Source organism: Leptosomus discolor, chromosome 17, assembly GCF_034619465.1.
Source record: "Leptosomus discolor isolate bLepDis1 chromosome 17, bLepDis1.hap2, whole genome shotgun sequence".
Taxonomy (NCBI): Eukaryota; Metazoa; Chordata; class Aves; order Leptosomiformes; family Leptosomidae; genus Leptosomus; species Leptosomus discolor.
In genome coordinates this window covers 10106089-10124000 of record NC_141407.1, presented here as the reverse complement: position 1 = coordinate 10124000, position 17912 = coordinate 10106089, and the positions used below count along the sequence as shown (strand labels likewise).

General features: G+C 42.4%; 1 protein-coding gene across 1 annotated transcript in view; it reads left to right on the top strand.

Moving 5' to 3' along the window:
• NFATC2 (nuclear factor of activated T cells 2) overlaps nucleotides 1–14558 on the top strand; it is a 66390-nt gene extending 51832 nt beyond the window's left edge. The window contains exons 7-10 of the mRNA XM_086474954.1: nucleotides 4578–4633; nucleotides 5543–5669; nucleotides 7239–7960; nucleotides 14421–14558. Coding sequence (XP_086331080.1) covers nucleotides 4578–4633; nucleotides 5543–5669; nucleotides 7239–7960; nucleotides 14421–14558 — 1043 coding nt within the window. The remainder of the gene's footprint in view (nucleotides 1–4577; nucleotides 4634–5542; nucleotides 5670–7238; nucleotides 7961–14420) is intronic.
• Nucleotides 14559–17912: the final 3354 nt, after the last annotated feature.

Sequence of the window (17912 nt, the reverse complement as noted above, 5' to 3'; positions counted from 1 at the left end):
AAAAATATTGCATGAGGCAGCCATGGCTGGTAAGACCTCAGGGTCTAAATCCAAAAATACTTTATCGTCTTTAGTGGAACTACTGCTCTTTTAGAGGTGCGGGTTGAATTCCCCATAGTGGAGGTAGAATTTGAGACACACCACACACATGGACCTGGCACCAAGTTCCTGTGTGATCCATGCATATACCAGGACATCCCTGCAGTCCTCTGGCTGACACGTATCGCTGTCAGGACAGCCCAGCGCTGAATGTGACTTGCAGACCACACATTCTCTGCATCTGTGTGCTCACACTCTTACAGTACTTCAGCAAAATTGATGCTTTTGTTCTTTTGCAGTTTTCTTTCCACTGTCGAAGCAGGTTTAATTATATGCAATAAACAGCTATCTGCACTTGCAGACTTTAGATTAAGTTGTTAGTCAAGCTGGGGCTTAATCTTCTTGGTTTGCAAGCAGGGAAGGGACCAGTTATTTGTCCCATTTGTGACATGACAGAATTATAGGGTAATTAAGCCCAGAACGGACCTCAAGAGGTCATTGAGCCCAACCTCCTGCTCAAAGCAAAATGCATCTGTAGTGTTTAGGCACCACCTGGGTTGCAGCACTGGCACTGGAGAAAAGGACCTACTTTGGCATACCCAGGTCATGACACATGTTTTGTATTGGGGGCTGTGCTCTACCATCATATCAGAATTACGTTTTTTAGCACATCCTTGCAATAAAAATTCCATTTTTGCTGATGACTTTCGTCAAACATCCACTTAATTTCCTCCTAAAAAGTTTCTCATTTATGCACATTCTAAAGATGATGTGTTGACAGTTTAGTGCAAGTTTCCTTGAATTGTCCTACAGATGAGCCTTAGAGTTCTCAGTTTATTCTTCCTGCTGTCCATTAACTCTCTGAGTGTGCATAATAACAAAATTTCTTTTCATTACCAACAAAAAGGATAGGTTGAAGTAGAGAGAGATTTCTGAATGCAGTTGTATTTTTCATTTTATTTACAGCCTCCCTTATGCTTCTGCCAAAAGTTCACTGTAATGTGCATATCCAGAGGGGTTAAAGGAAAAGCAAATATTGATTGTCTTGAGCTAAAGTTTGTGCATTCGCAACAATAAAAGTGAAGCAGTGAGACAGATGGAGCCACATCATGATATTTAAGCATAAAGGTCAGGGAGTGAGCTGCAGAGTGGTTATATTCAACAGGGTTTCAGTGCTTGAAGAACACGGATTGCTGCTGCTGACAGGTTTGTTAGAAACCTGTTTAGTTGCCACAAGCATGAATAGATCCAAACAGAAGCATCTATCATCATTAGAATGATAACCCCAAATACATTTATTTCTTGTTTGGTTGGGCTTATTCTTGTTCTTACTCTTAATCCCCACAGACTTTGGACTCAGCCTAAACATCATTTGATTTTTATGGTTGGCTTCATTAGCTTTTAGTGGAATTTCAGTGGCTTGGTTACTAAATCAAATCCACTGTGATTGTGGTTGCATATGCTTCACAGGCTTCTTGAATACAGCAGATGACTTGGAGGCCCGCTTCTCCTTTATTTTATGTGTTTTGGACCAACAAATCCTTTTGATTTCTACCTTCTTTGTGAAGTTAGTGCTGTTGTAGCTGCACAGACTGTTTGAATTTAGCAGTACAGAAACAAAGATGAAAACATTCTGCCTGGAGGAAAACCAATGTCAAATATTCCCACTTGGCTGTCCTTGTCAGGACGTCTTCATATTGCATTGCTTAGACAGTTCCCGATGTGTGTCTCTATCAGAGCTCTTATTTTATGACATATTTTGTTGTTTCCTTTTCCCTCCTCTTTTCCTCAGAGAACTATAAAAATTTATCTTTTGGGTTTTTTCTTTTTTTTGAGGTGCGGAGATTTTCTTTAACACATACTATGATGATTTCTTTCCACAAAAATCACCCAGAAGAGGAGTCCCCTCATTAAGTATTTACTGCCTTGTCATCAGACAATGCATTTAGTATTTGCTGGATTAAACCCCCAGTATTTGCTGGCTTCCCCCCTCCCCAAGATGTTTACCATTTCAACAACAGTGAAGAGTTAGTCGCATTATTAGGGGTATAGATTTAACCTGCAACAGTCCAGAGCAGTAGCCAAAGTGAATGCTTATTGTTAAGTAATGAAGTATTTTCCATTTCTTTGCACAGTGGTCCTTTGGGATGTGAGGCCTAAACAGCAAATCACGCAAGAGCCTTGCTGGCTCTAATTACACGGCTTGCTTAGGCCGTCTTCACTCCTGCAGTCAGTCACTAATCCACGTTAGCATGGAAAAGACAACAGACTCACTGCGGGGGACCTTGAAAAACTTTTAAAAAAAATGGGAAAAGTCAGAATTATTTAGTGTTTTCTCCTTGCAGCAGAATGCTGTGGCAGTGGCGGCATGAGGTGTTGGGAGGCCCAGGCCCTCTCTCCCACTGTGAGGCTGCTCTTCACAGGTAACTGATGGACAGAGCCAAACTTCCAGCTATTCCTCAGTTGCCTCCACTTCCCCAGCGGGAAGGACTGGGGGTGAGGAGGCTTAGCCAGCACTGTGTGCCCACTCCTGCCCCGCCACAAGCCAGGCACCTGCCCAAATGCCCTGGGCAGCCAGCCCATCCTGAGGAAGGAAGGGGCACGCTGTGGGCGACGGGCTCAGGGAAAACCCTTCTCTCCCTCGTGTGTGTTCAGGGCCCAAAACAGCAGAGGTGTCTCAGGTGTAGGGTGCTGGGGGAGGCGAGGTCCTGCCTGGTGCGATGGGCTTGCTGCGAGGGACCCCTGGGCAGGACGTGGAGCTGGGCCAGGCAGGACCCTCGCTGGGGCTGTGTCCCAGCCTGGCTGTGGAGCAGCAGCTCGGGTCCCTTCTTGAGCAGAGGCTGCCCGGAGAGCCGAGCACATCTGTCAGCTCATTGTCTGTGTGGAGCCGAGAACAAAGAGGAAAACAACAGAAAAAATGCAAAATGCATTTAAAAATACTCTTTCATTTCCCTTTTTGCCAGAAGCAGAAGTACTTAAATAACAGAGGACAAAAGCAGCTCTTGCAGAATTTCCAAGAATTGGGAAAAGTAAAAAGTCCTGTGAGAAGGACTGTTTTTAGGAGACTTCCACCCCATCCTGCCAGACCTGGGCGTGCAGTCTGGGGAACCCCTGCAGAAACGCTCCCAGGAGCTGCCTCCCCCTCTCCAAAGCAAACACCAGCCTTGCGGCTGCAGTATTTCAAGTCACATTGGTTCATTTGGATACATGTCCCCTATTTATTTTAAAATCAAGCCTTCAGAAAGGTATGAGGCAATTTTTTTTCCCATCAGTATTTTTCTTCTGCAAATTGCTTGGCTAAAAGGCTCAGCAGAATATAAAAATCAAAGGGGTAGAGATTAAAATCTAAACACAAAAAAAAGTAATAAGAAGGGCATTGCTAAAAGATATTTCTGGGAAGTGTGGGCAACAGTAGATTTGAGAAATATTTGTAGCCAGGTGAAGCACCCAGTCTGTGTACGAATGTCCTGTCACTACTGATGTACTCTTATATGACGGGAGTTACTTTGATAGCATTCCATACAAGGGGATCAAATTTTATTTTCCTCTATAAATACAATTTTGTGTAACTCAGAATGAAGATGAGCTGTGTGGATGTAATTAAGAGCAGAAAGACTTCCAGTGGTTCAGAGGTAGAGGCTGTCACACATGCAACAAGGTGCTTTTATACTGAGTATGGTGAACATTTGGTGCTTTATAGCAACTTTAGGACTGCTGGTGGCACTGTCATAGCCCACAGTGGTGGCAGTGCTGAGGCATGGATCTACTGTCGGAGATGTTGGGCTTGTTCCTCAGTCAGAGGAGATGTATTGCTAGATATCATGTGCTGAGGTTTCATATTGCACATACAAGAAATGAGTATAAATAGTAAGAGGGTATGCATAACAGAAATCAAGCACCCTATACAGCTGGTTTCCCAATTATGGTAAGAATCTGTCCCTGTTGTACTACTTCTAGAAAAACTTATGCTCCTGTGAGAATTCAGAGCATCTGCCAGTTTCACTGCAGCATCTCTAAAAATCAGTCCTGAAGTGGCTCAGTTTGCTTGCGTCCATCTCCAAGCACGCCATACAAGATCTGGATTTTTAGCTAGTACATCCTCCACCTCCTCGCCACTGGTGGGGAACCATGTGGTCTTAGCTTAAAATAGCGGAAAGTTTGCTGAGCTGCTAACTGAATGTGACCATTAACAAGTTATCTGACCTTCTGATGCCCTCCATCAGTCAAGCTAGCTGAAATCAAGTCTGGTAAAAACTAGGTGTTGCACCTGTCCTAAATATTTAGTTCCTCAGTTTGGCTAATTTCTACATAAATGTTTAATTTTAATATGTATGTAAGCCTTTTCCTTGCGAGAGAAGTGTTCAATGATATGTTTAAAATAAATGCTGTTGCTTTTGGTTAGTCCTGGGGAGGTGCTTGAAATTAAGTCTGTTTTGAGAGCTTTGCTAACTTGATGCCCTTAATTTGTCTCTTTTTTTTAAGTGAAACTTTATGATTTAAAAAAATACAGTGAGGTTAATATTGTGATATTCCTCTAGATGGGCAGCAGATTTGGGAAATGGAGGCAACAGTGGACAAAGATAAGAGCCAGCCTGTAAGTATGCAAAAATTGATGTCCTCTTCTTGAGCTTCTCAGACAGCAAGTTGTATTCAAGGGGTAGTTTTCAAAGAGCGTCTCAAAAGCAGAAAGAGCTGCTATCTTACTGCTGTGGTGAACAAATGTCAAATGCTTCAGCAGTAAATGTGTTGCAAAAAGAAACTATTCATCTAGCAGTAACCCACAGCAAATTCAATAACTGCTAGATTTTGTGTTCTTGCAGAAGACTATTGTATCAGCCCAGTCCTCTGCAGGATGCTGGCTGTCCTGACTTCCTTTCGCCTGTATGAAAGTCTTGGGTGCTCTGTACTTTGCAGGACAGGATTTGTACTATCTTATTTAAAATGAACACTGGTCTTTCAAGGGAATGAGCCTCTTTGTTCACTTTGCTTAATGGGACCTTACTGTAGTCGTTCAGTGCATTTAGGAGCTAGCACTTACATGGCCATGGGCCATGCCTGCCCTTGCGGAAGAGAACGGGAGACTCGCTGTTAATTTCCATGGAAGCAGGATCCGGCTGTGTATAAGTAAAAAGCCTATAGAATTATCAAGTTTATTCTAACAAAAAGAGGGAATTCTGCAATACATACTTGTTTGTAAATCGCACTGTGCTTGATAGTACTGCCACATTTATTACCATTCTGTGTGTTTTATTTGTAGCTGAGACTTTTCTCTCCAAGTTCAGGACAACATCAAGTACAGGAGAGGATACAGTACATAGAAACCAGCTTCCTCGTATTAAAAATCTTCTAGTCTTTCACCATCTGCCCTTTTTTCCCTTTCTTCTCATACCCTTCTTTATAGGGATGAATAGGAAGATTTCCCTATGCCTGGATGCATAACAGGGGAGATGCACGCAAAAATCTCCAGTCAGCCTCAGTTACTTGTCACCTTTTGTTGTTTCAGAGCATGCTTTTTGTAGAAATACCAGAGTACCGTAACAAGCACATTCGTACAGCTGTGAAGGTGAATTTCTACGTCATCAATGGGAAAAGAAAAAGAAGCCAACCCCAGCATTTTACCTATCACCCAGGTAATTGTCAAGGACAGAGCAAGTTGTTGTCTAGGTCTTATGAGCAAGATTTTATTTTCTGCTATATGGTTTTCTTGCCATTATTTGAGGATCTAAATTTTACTAATTTAATTCAGCTGAGTGCAGCTGAGCACTCAACAACTGTTTGTTTTAGAGGATGCACGGGATTTATGATCAGGAATTTCTCATAAGTTTAAGGGGACAGTTATCTTGGCAATGGGCTGGTGCTGCCCCATTCACTTGAAGTTTGCAACAGCCTCAGTGGGAGCAGACTCAGTCTGTGACATAAAGTGACCCTGTGAAAACCATGAGGATTGCCTTCCCCAGATGGATGTGTACGACAGTAAGATAACAACAAATCTGGGAAAGTAACAAGGGCTTGGTATGGAGGAAGATGAGCAATATATATTCTTGAGAATGAGGCTGGTTGAGAAAAATACGAATGCTTTTCTGATGTTCTTCCTCTTGGGAATTGGTGAGCCATGTCACAATAAATGCAATAGGATTACTAATGAGATTCCCAGAATTTCTCAGCTTTGGCTGGGAGAAAAATATTGTGAGAAAATCAGAGTATTGTGTTTGTGGAAACCAGAAAGCATAAAATAACAGTACCAGATTTTATGCAAGCTTCAAAATGATGTCTTAATTTGACTAGTTTCTAAGGACAGGCAAACGTTCATTTTGATTCTTATTTTGGTCTCCTCCATCCTGAAAATCTCTGGCCCTCTCCCTGAATTTATGAACTACATAGGGTATCACCAATGTGAAGGTTTTGCATAGTTGCTAAATTGTTCTGCTATGGAATAGTATTGAGAAGTACAATACGATCCCTAAAATAGACTACTTCAGATAAGGAACCCTTACACTTCCGAAAAATAATGCTGTTGCATGACCGTTATGTGGTTTCCATCGTATGGTATTTCTGTACTGAGTTTTGGAGAAGATTTGGCAAAAAAATCATTAGAAATGTGAGAATTTGTCTGTAGAGGACCATCATGTATCCACATCAAGATTTACACAACTGTTACTATATCACGGTCTTTTAACTGATGGTGTCAGAAGGGTCTTCAGCTCTCAGTACTGAGGAAATTGCATGCAGCAAAGGAATTAAAAGCTCCAAAATCTTTCAACTCTGCCTTTGGTCACTGGTTAAATGATTGAGAGGAAAAACGGGGAGTTGTATACGTCGTAGGATTCCTATTTATTCAGTCTTCCTTTGAAATGGAAGTACTACCTGAAACACCTATCTATGGCTTCTTATTTTGCTTATATTCCAGAATGGCCCTTAAATGAATTAAAATCTGAGCTAAAGTATTGAATTTTTCAATTTTTAGAAATTTGTGGTTCAATAGTTCATTAAAGATTTTCAGAAACCTCTTAGTTACAGAGTGCTTTCAAGAGAGATTCTGGCATGATTGCATATATGTGATTTATTAAACTCAGTGCCTGCAAGATAGGAGCTCGCACATGCAAATTTTGTCAATGGCTTAAATCTCTTATTACTTCAAGGAAAACCTCTTTTTCTCATCAGCTTGTTACGAATAATATCCTTTGCATGCTTTATTCTAGTACCATCAATCAAAACAGAGCCCATTGATGACTATGATCCAGCCTTAATCTGCAATACAGTACACAGTGGTCTGGGAACAGTAACACAGCCTTACTATTCACAGCATACAATGGTCACCGAATCCCCTTCCTGTCTTGTGGCCACTATGGCTCCTTGCCAGCAGTTGCGCTCAGGCCTTTCTTCTCCTGATTCTCGATACCATCAGCAGAATCCATCCGCTGTAATATACCAAAGAAGCAAGAGCCTTAGCCCAAGCCAACTGGGCTACCAGCAATCCAATTTGATGGCTACACCGGTTGCTATTTCAGATGCCCATAGGTCAGTGCTGGTGCACGCTGGATCTCCAGGCCAAACTTCAGCGGTGCTCCACCACTCTCCAGGTAACCAGCAGTCTTCTCCAGTGATTCATTATTCTCCAACCAACCAACAGCTGAGGTGTGGAAGTCACCAAGAATTTCAGCACATAATGTGCTGTGAAAATTTTACATCCAATGTTGCAAGATCCAGCCAGCCCCAGGTCAGTCAACCACAAAGGTTAAGTCCAAGTTCATATCCTACTGTGATTCAGCAGCAGACAGCCTCGGGCCAGCGAGCAGCAAAAAATGGACCACCAGTTAGCAACCAGAAAGAAGTATTACCAACTGGAGTCACTATTAAACAGGAACAGAATCTGGACCAAGCATATCTGGATGATGGTAAGCAATGCTTTTCTCTTGTATGGGTCGGTTTCTTGGAGGGAGGGGGAAGTTTAGGACTTACAAATCCTACCTGTTCCTCAGCACAAAACCAATGTGGCCTCCTTTCGATGAGTGTGGATATTTGCTGTTTGCTTATGCTGCATTTTGGTCTTCCATTGACTACATTTTTGGTAGATGGCAATGCACTTTGGCAACCAAGCAAAAACCGTAGTGTTCTGCAGAAACACTGTCTTGCTTCATGCCATGGAGTGAGCTGTCAGGTTTCAAGCTGTTGCCATTTTGTTTCCATTTGCCAAAGGTTCGTTTGGAAAATGGAGAATCTGAAACAAAATGCACTTTTAAATTATTTTTTTATTATTCATATCAGTGCAAAGTCCACTTTGTAAAATGCTTTTGTACATTTTGTACCCAAAAAAAAAGCCCATTGAACAGTCTATCAAGGCCTGTAATGAATGGGGTAGTGCTGCAGGCAAAACTATTGCAGATGTTCTAGATGAACAGTAGGACATTGATAAGTAAAACAATACTGTTTCTTTGTTGTAAGCCCAGCAGATTTAGCCTTTAGGAATGAATATAAGTTAGATTAAAGCTTTCTTTGAATGTATCCTGCTTATTCTTAGGTAGGCAGCTATTGGCAATCTGGTTGATTGGTTCTTTTATTAAAATGTGTTCCTTGCAAGAGGAAATCGATGCAAAGTTAATAGTACAGCTGGATGCGGCAGTCATAAAGGCCAGTAGCAAAGCCAACATTGACTTTAGTGGGAACAGAGTGAGGTTGCTGGATATATTGCTGCAAATATAGGGTGTTCTTATGCATGAAGTAGAGACCTGGTTTTCACATATATTCACTGCTGCCTCTCAGTCTAGGCAATTGCACCTATAATCTTGTGAACGTGCACGGTTATGTGCTTTGGAAGCACCCAGTAGTTTGTGATTTTTACTGCAGTTACTCATCTAGAGTTGTGAAATTGTGCCCATGAAATTTTACTTAGGTACTGAGTGATCTGTGGCTGTGTCACGTACAGTCTTCATTGATGTTTTTGTGGGCAGAGTAGAGTTTGGATGGTTTTCTCTCTTAGTCTGTGTTTGAAATGTTGATATTGTTTTGGTGCAATCAAAATCTAATTACTAAATCACGGTCTTTTAACTGACGGTGTCAGAAAGGTCTTCAGCTCTCAGTACTGAGGAAATTGCATGCAGCAAAGGAACTAAAAGCTCCAAAATCATTCAGCTCTGCCTTTGGTCACTGGTTAAATGATTGAGAGAAAAACGGGGAGTTGTGTATGTCATAGGATTCCTATTTATTCAGTAAAAACTCTCCAATCTGGAGTTTTTACTAGTCCCTTGTCTGAAGAGGAGTGTTGAGTTGGATTTTAACAGTGAATTTAGGAGATTTGCTGGATCTGCAAGAAAATAGCTAAGTAAAATCCAACTCCCATTCAGGAAATGGGGCATGATAACGAAGTAAGACAATATTTCTAACAGTAAAATTGAACACTGTGTTTTAAGGTACTTTTAATATGAGAAGTTGAGAGATTCTTCCACGTTTCTAAAAACACTTGGTACAAACCTTGTAAAGGAAAGAATCTTGAAGTAAAAGCTAGCAAACATCAGTCGAGCCAAAGTCCTCTTAAATGAACTCCCCAAATGGTCTGCAAAATTAATTTCACTAGGTTTTGAATCAGGCGAGTAACATCTAACTATAGCATAGCTCAGAAGGGATGCACTTGACCTCCATGCTTAGAGGAACCATTAGGCAGAATAGCAACAAGTTAATAATGAAATTCCAGGCTTCTGCTTGGCTGACTGGATTATCTTGAATTGATTTCAACTAAAGATTAATTTATCAATAATGCCACCCAAATCAGGCCAGGCAAGATAGGTCGCATGCAGTCTCTTTAGTGACTTCAGTGAGTTTACATTAGCTAGAAGTGTGACTTGGAGAACTGTGATTTACTTTAGGACTCTGCAAAACATTTCATTCTGAAATGCTCAGGACTTGAATTGAAAAGCCACTTTGTTTGCTGCTGGGGAAAAGTGACTCAACATAACAAAAGCCATATTTTTCTTAACTAGAAAGTTTATTTTTTGTGCTTTATAGTATTAAAAGAAAGCAAACTCAAAGGATTATGGAGGCTTTACCCTCAAATCCCTTTTATCCAGAAAGCTCTTTTGAGATAAAGTGAGCTGTTAGGTCTTGCTGTGATTTTTCACGCATAGATACTGAGATGATGGTTCCCCAGCCAGGCTTGGCATGAGTGTGCTGCACTGCTGCTGATGCACAGACTCTTAGGCAATCACTGTTTCAGTGTCTCTCGCTTCCCTTCACTCTTCTTCCCTTCCCCCATCTTCCTCCTCTCTCTTCCTTGTTCTTCTTTCTCCATATTTCTGCTGACAGTCCAGCTTTCGTCCCTTTCTATGGTTGTGACCTCATCTTCTCAACTCTTCTCCTCTGCCTTCGTGGTTAACACGCAGCCTTGGTGTTCTGGACTTTGCTTCTATTCCGAGCTTTGCCACAAACTTCTTGAGTGACCTGGGACAAGCCCGGCTCCATCAGTTCCTCATTCCTGAAGCTATTGCCTCTCAGAGTGAGTACGCTGTCCCAGTCTTTGAGGTTTCCTGGAAGTGACCAGAGAACATCTCATAGCTAACACAATTGCTATTTCTCTTTACCTCTTCCAGTTTCCTGCTGCCACTGCTGGCAGGACCACTCATTATTTTCTTATCTTCCCTGCTGCAAAAAAAAGTTCTCTTCCTCCTGAGACCATGGTTTGTTCTTTGCTCAGAGCCTCCACTGCTCCACAGGGCACATAATACTGGGGACTTAGCACACTTAACTTCCTCCCTTCTAAAGATAAGAGCTGGTTCCACCTCCGTGGGAGGATTACAGTCAAATGCATGACCATAGCTGACAAAGCTGTAAGCTCTGGAGGTTGAATAGCACCAGCAGTGTAGCCAAAACAGCATGGACTTTAAGGCAGGTGATGGCAAGTATTTACCTGTCTGCTCAGGTGGGTTTTGCCACGTGTGAGGACCTCTTTGTGCAGTAGCTGCACAATTGGTACTATCCATACTGTCTGCCTTAATGGTAACTTCAGCATACCTGTAGATCATTTCTGACCTTACTGCAGATGTAGAGACCTGCCATGTGCTTTCTTGGAATTTCCCCCTCTTCTCCTGTTGCTGCTGCTACCTCAGAGCAAGAGGTGCCCAGCCCAGCCTGTGCAGCCCCCTTGCAACTTCCCAACTTTCCACTCCCAGACAGAATTACGAAACACATGGTTATTGGAAGGAAGGCTCTAGCTGTCAAGTTCTAGGGGTTGGATTTGGAAATGCAGTCATTAGGGAGACTGGTGCAGGTTTGCCATTGCCATACATATGTGTAACTTCATATACATATTCTTCCACATACCTCCGTATTTCTCTGTCAAAAAATATATATTTGTAACTATTTGATATCAAATAGTCTAAACATTAATCCCCAGAGGAAGGGACTATTCATGAAAAATTGGCAGAGAAACCTTTGTTGCACACCTCTGCCTCAGAGATTCATTACTGTTGGAAATACTTTGGGAGTGCAGATGAGCTGTGGTCAGATCCATCAGGACGCATCAGATGTCCAGGCTAATGCTGGCAAGCAGTGATTAGCTTCAAATGCAAGTGAAAGCCATAGAATGAGAGAGTGCTCAGCGTGTTTCAGCTGAGACCTCATCTTAATATTATTCATAACCAAACCACCCACAATGGTAAAAGTTGCACAAACGACCACAGAAATATATTGACAATTAGAACGTAGTTCTTCCAGGACCTTCAGAGCAATCAGATTATCTCTTTAAAGCACAAACCAAATTAAAAATTTAGATATTTGCAGCACCGTCCAAAATCCCTTGGTGAGGCAGAAATGAGAGAGAGGGTGACCCAGGGTTTGGGGCACTGGTTGTGCCCTGGACTGCCCATGCTCATGCTGCAGAGCGAGAGGTTTCCTGTGTAGCCCACGGGAAGCTGCTCAGCTGCCGTGTGCCGCAGTCCCCCATCTGCAACACAGGGATACAAGGATTGTGTGACAAGAGCAATAGGAGGATAAATGCATCACAGACTCTAAAGCATTCAGATGCAACACTATCTACAAGTGCCTTGTAGGGATTTGAGTGTCAAGTATGGTGTTAGGCTCTTTCCATATACAAATAATGGACATGTAGCTGTTGTCTTGACTGTTATCAACTTGCCTGCCTTAGATTTAGTTCTTTTCAGTTCAGCTGTCATGTTGTGTGCTTTTTACTTTACAAAGATAAATGATTGTCATTATTCAAATAGTAACTATCTAACCACATCTGACACTCAGAACTGTCTGCTTGATACAGCAGCTCTAAATTATTTTTGGTGCACCAGTAATCTTTAATGGGGAGGAGAAAAGCAAGGCAGATGCTTGTGTAGTGGTTTATCAGACTGCCGATCAGCAGAGATGTTTTATAGTGAACTCATGTATTTCACAGAAAATTTCAGACAGCAGATATTTCTTTAGAAAATGGATCTCCAGGGTGTGCAATGTGGTGCTTGTAAATCACCCAGCACTTTCGATCACCTTCACTATGAGCAATGTGTTCATTTGTGCAGTTTTGCTCCCCACCGCAGTAACCATTGCCCTAACCGTGGGTCTTATCCGAGACCATTTAGAGTGTGTTCGGTCCCTACCTCTTCTTTATATGGCCTTTCATTCAACAACAAGCAAATCCAGTCTGTCCCCACAGTGGCATGAAATGACATTCAAATCATTCTTTTCCTCCATGTTCAGGAAGAATCTTTCTTTTCTGACCAGCTTTTTTCTTCTTAGGCCAGTAGCTATTAGACAATCCTGAGCAGGGTATACCTCCAGGAAACCCCGGATCTCCTGGGGACCCGAGAAGCAAAGCTACTGTGTCAGCACTGAGTAAGCAGCAGTCGGGATTGAGCTCCTTCCTGAAGGCTTTGGTCTCTCTCTGACTTCCCTGCAGTGCACAGCCCACTCTGCATCCGTGCTGGTCCTGCATGCTCCGTGGGGAGACCAGCGTGCATGTGCGGGTGAGAGCAGAGGGTCAGTACAGCCTGGCGGGAAGGCAGGACACAGGGGCCTCCTCGCAGCCAGCCTAGTCCTTAGGGCTTTGGTTCGGGTGCTAGCACTCCGTGAGCATCCTCCTCACCCTCCCCAGCCCCTGCACAGCGGATGGAGGAGGGGGTGGCTCCAAGCCAGCTCTGTCAGCTCGCTGCCAGTTGGGGATTTCCCTGTGCTGGGGAAACCTCAGCTGCACAGTGAAGGTAGTTTTAAGCCATCCGTTCACTAGAGCAGTGGAGCCTCACTATCAGGGGCCAGTGGTCCAGCCGCCTGCCTGGCTTTTCTCTCTTAACACTGTATTGATTTCATCCCCAGAAAGCACAGAAGATGGTGGCTTTAGGAGCATGGGTTAGTTCGCTTTGTAGTTGTTTTCATCATGTGTCCATGCACAGTGAAATAGCAATACAGGGCAGAGGGGGAAATGTTCCTGTTTCCTGGCATTTTACACAGGGGTGAATTTGAATGTTGCAATGGGGCTGTGGTTCAGTTAGAGCAACAATTTGCATCAAAAAAAGCCATGCTCTGTTTTTAATTAGAACTACTTTTCATAGAAGGTGTGGTCATTTCTGCTTAGGCAGAGTTTGACTAAGTGAAGCATGTACCTTCTCCAAAACATTTCACTTGAACACTCTAGCAAATCTATGTATTCATCAGACTCATTCTTGAAGCTATGACTCACATGATTCCAGATTTTCTGTTCTCTGTCGGGACCTTACAGCACTCTGTGGGTACACTACATGCTTTATTTTTGGATCACTATTGTGGGCTTGTGTCGCGTTGGGATCTAAGTGCTCCAGTCATGTGCCAGAGTCTTGCTTTTCTAGAGACAATATGAAAAGAGAACAAAAAGGTTGTTCTGCTCCCAAAAACCTGTCATCTGTTGTCAGGAAGCAGAAAGATCAGTGTATCAGGAGGCTGGTCTTCTGGGTTGTGTCTGAGCTTGGCCTTTCTGCAAAGTGTTTAACTTCCCCTGTACCTCAGTTAACCATCATTAAAAGTATCTTTTTATCCTTCCCTCTAGAACAGTTAAGCATTTAATTACTTTATGTTACTAAAATTCACATGGACTCTCAGAAAACAAAGCTGCATACCTGAATAAGAGCTAAGTATTTGTAGTGTTATGGCAGGCTGGCATCTTCTCCTCTAGAAACAATTTGCTGTTTGAAAATTCAGACGAATTCAGACCCTTTTCAAGACTGCTCTTTCCCTAGCAGTCTTTCTGAGCGGCTGTCCTGCTGCCTAAAAACATGCAAAACAAAACAAAGCGAGAAAAAGAAAAACCCGTGCATCCAAAGTCAGCAGTGGAGGAAGGAAGAAAATGAATCAAGTGATTAAAACCATAGTTCCACTGGCACCTCTTTGTTCTCGAGCTCAGGAATCTTTAATTGGTGCAGCAAGTGCCCACAGGCAAGTTGTGTTACAAAGCATTTCCTGTTCAAAAGAACATGCAGACTCCATTAGGAGACCACGGGCACCACCGCCAAGAACTGACACTGCAGGATGGCTACGTGAACACTCTCTCGGTGCCTTGATGGGCAGGGTCCCACCACGAACTGATGCACCAAGACAATAAACTCAATTCTAGCGATTTGCTGGTGGAAGGCATGCCACCTTTTGAAGGCTAAACCAGTGGACTGTTATCAGCAGAAAGCACTCAGTTTTTGGAAGGCATCAAGCAATTTTCAATGATAGTTTTGAAATACTGGCAAAGAGTTACTTGAAAAAAAGAACTTGTTCATGCAGTTGGGAACCAAAAGCTTCTAAACCACAATAAAGTCCTTTCCCAGACTTGCTGTCCATTTACTCCATGCTCATGGCATTCCTTAGACGGTCTGAATCACAGACAGCAGACAGCTCTTATAAAGAAGTCCATAGACACCCATCTGTTGGAAGACATCTGCCAAAATGGGCCATACATTTACTTTTATTCCTTCAATCCACTTTCTGTTTAAAGGGGTAATAACAATAACAGTTTTCAGTCCAGTGACACTATTCATCCAGTGCAGAGAAACGATAATGAATTAAAATAATTCCACTGCAGAAAGAAGTAGACAAGCTTTTCCCCAGTCCTTACAGATGGATGAAGTGGGGCACAGAGCTTTTCACTGACTTGCCCTTGCTAATGCAAAGTAAAATGCACTGGTAAAACTGTAACTTGCCTAGGGGGCTGCCAGGTCCCCCCAGCTGCATCCCTCACACAGATGTGTGGGTACCAAAGGCACATGAAGCTGTCATCCACATGTGCAGGAGCTGGGGCAGTCCTGGCTATGCCGTAGATTGTTAAAACACGTGTTGTACTAAAGGGACGGATTGGCAGAGCTACGCTTTTCTTTTTCTGTCTTTCCACCAGGCTCACTCCTTTCATACTGTATGTATCAAGGAATACTGCCTGCCTTCTAGAAGTGAACGACTGATTGCTGGCAAGTAATATGCTACTGTCAGCGAGAACAGGTGTATCTACTAGAGACACTATTTCTTAGGGCGAAGTTTGTAGTCAGGGCAAAGCTGTTGTGTGAGCAGATACAGGATGGAAGGAAAATGAGTCAGTGGTGTTCTTGCCTGCTAGGGGTGACACTGGGTGTTTTACACAGAAATTCTTTCAATTCAATCAAAATCATAACTGTTTTAACAACACTTTTTAAAAATGGGGGCTTTGGAGATGAGAAGCAAGAAATGCGTGGATAGGAAATGGCTTATAGCAAAGCTGTGCAAAGCAGGAAAGGGGGTTAACTCCTCCCGGAGCTAAATTCACCATTTTGCATTCAACCAGAGAAGCGCTCTCTGGAAACCTTTACCAAGGCTTGTTTTACACTTAGGCAGCTTACCACATAACTATGTTGGTTAAGGTGGTTGATTTTTTGTTTGTTTGTTTGTTTTTGCTAACACAGATATTATGGTAAAAGCCCTTGTATAGACACTGCTCTGTTGGTGTAAAAACATTGGAATCAGCACAGCTTATGCCAAGTCAGGGAACCACCACCAGCTGTTTCTCTGAAAGGCTTTTGTGCTGGGGTGACTATGTCTGCATTGGAAGAACTGTTTCCACCAGCAATGCCAGTGCTGCTAAGCTGGCTAAACTTGTAGGGGTAGCTACAGCCTGTGTAGTAGAAGGGATTTTCACATTGGCAATAATTGCATGAGCTCAGCCTGCTTGCTTTGTATGTTGACCACCTCAAAATGAATCCTAATGTTCGTAACTTCCAGCAAAGATGATGCAATGGGCCAGACTCATTTATTAGAAAGGTGCTTGGCTGAGGGGGGTTGTACCCTCCCTGACAACTATATAAGGAACCTGCAGATAGGTGTATATTTGTCCTCACAATTTATCCTGCTCATTCCCCTTTAAAATTAGCGTGATGTAATTGAGTAAGTATAACTAGTGAACTGGCTTATATCCAAATGGCAGCTCGAAGCTTTTGCTGATTCTTTGCAATTTCATTGTGAGTCTTGGAATATTTACAGCAATTTAAAAGTCCTGTGCAGGTGACTGCAGCAAAATACAAGAGTTATTTTTTTCTTAGTGGCGTCTTCAAGTCGGATCCAAGAAAAAACAGAATATTAAAAATATTAACCTTGGTGTTTTGGTCTTTCAAAATTCAGGCAGACAAAAATAATGCAGCTTTGGGGGATGGAGGGGAGTGTGTGTCTGCAATTGCACGATTGTAAAACCAGCCTCATGATTATTAGAGGCCTGACTCATGAACCCTGAATGCCTGGGTTTGACATTGCCGCTCTTCACAGTTTCGTTGTTACCAATTGTGTTAGTGTTAAGAATGTGCAAAGGTGGGAAATGGGTAAGGGTCTCCTCTCCACTTAAAGCACAACATAATACATGGGAGGATTCAGCTCCTCCTGCGATGGCTAGTGAAAAGGCAGCTTGAGCCATTTTTGAACAGCAGTTCTGAAATCTTGCAAGCAGCTGCAAAGAACCCTGCTACTTTGAAAAGTTTGGACAACATCTGCACATTTCTTTAACGATTGTGAAATAAAAGAATTTTATTTCCTGGCAGGAGTAACCATCTTAAAGATAAACACTCTGTTTGTGGTGCAAACTGAAAGCCAGTTATAAAGTCTTCTACTGTAGAAAAATGGCTGGATTTGCAGCATTATTCACACAAGCAGAACTTTTCCAGTTAAGGTTACATCCTGCTAGGCAGCATGGATAGTTGATGGGGGGCTTTTTGTCTGTGTAAATCTTTTCTCTCACAAGAATGAAGACCTATAGATGATTAATTTATAACTGATTTTTCTTCCGTCTGTTTTTCATACTTTGTTTCTGATGATGATGATAATAATAATAATATAATCCATGGCCATTTTTTAAATAAAAAAATTGAGGATTAATCATCTGAATTTCCCATCAAAGTTAGTTTTCTTACAAGAACTCTTAAGTAGCAAGAGCTACTTTTCTGCCCAGCAGAAGTCAGTATGGCCTTATACTCGTCGGTCGTTTTATAGTGCTACTTACTCATTAGTTCCAAGAGACTTCTGTGCTCTAATTTGGATGCAGTGTGTTTTTAGAGGTATTTTAAAAGCAGACTGGACAAATGTGCAAGAAGACAATCCTGCACTGGCTACAAGAGGTACTAGATGACATAATAGGTCATTCCTACTCCTCTGATTTGAAAAACAAGCAGCACATCTGTAGTTATGCCAGCAGGAGAGTCAAAGATAGGGGAAGAAGAGCAAATACGTGTAGACCATAAAACTCCCTTCCCAGTATATTAGCTCCTAATTTGACTTTTCAACCAGCTGCTGGCTTTCACACTCTTTCTCATTCTGTAATACAACTTTTTTCTCGTGTTTACCAAGAAGAAACCAGAGGAAGGTAAAAGCCAACCTAAAATGTATAAACAACAAAGTTGTGTCTGAATCATCATTCCAAG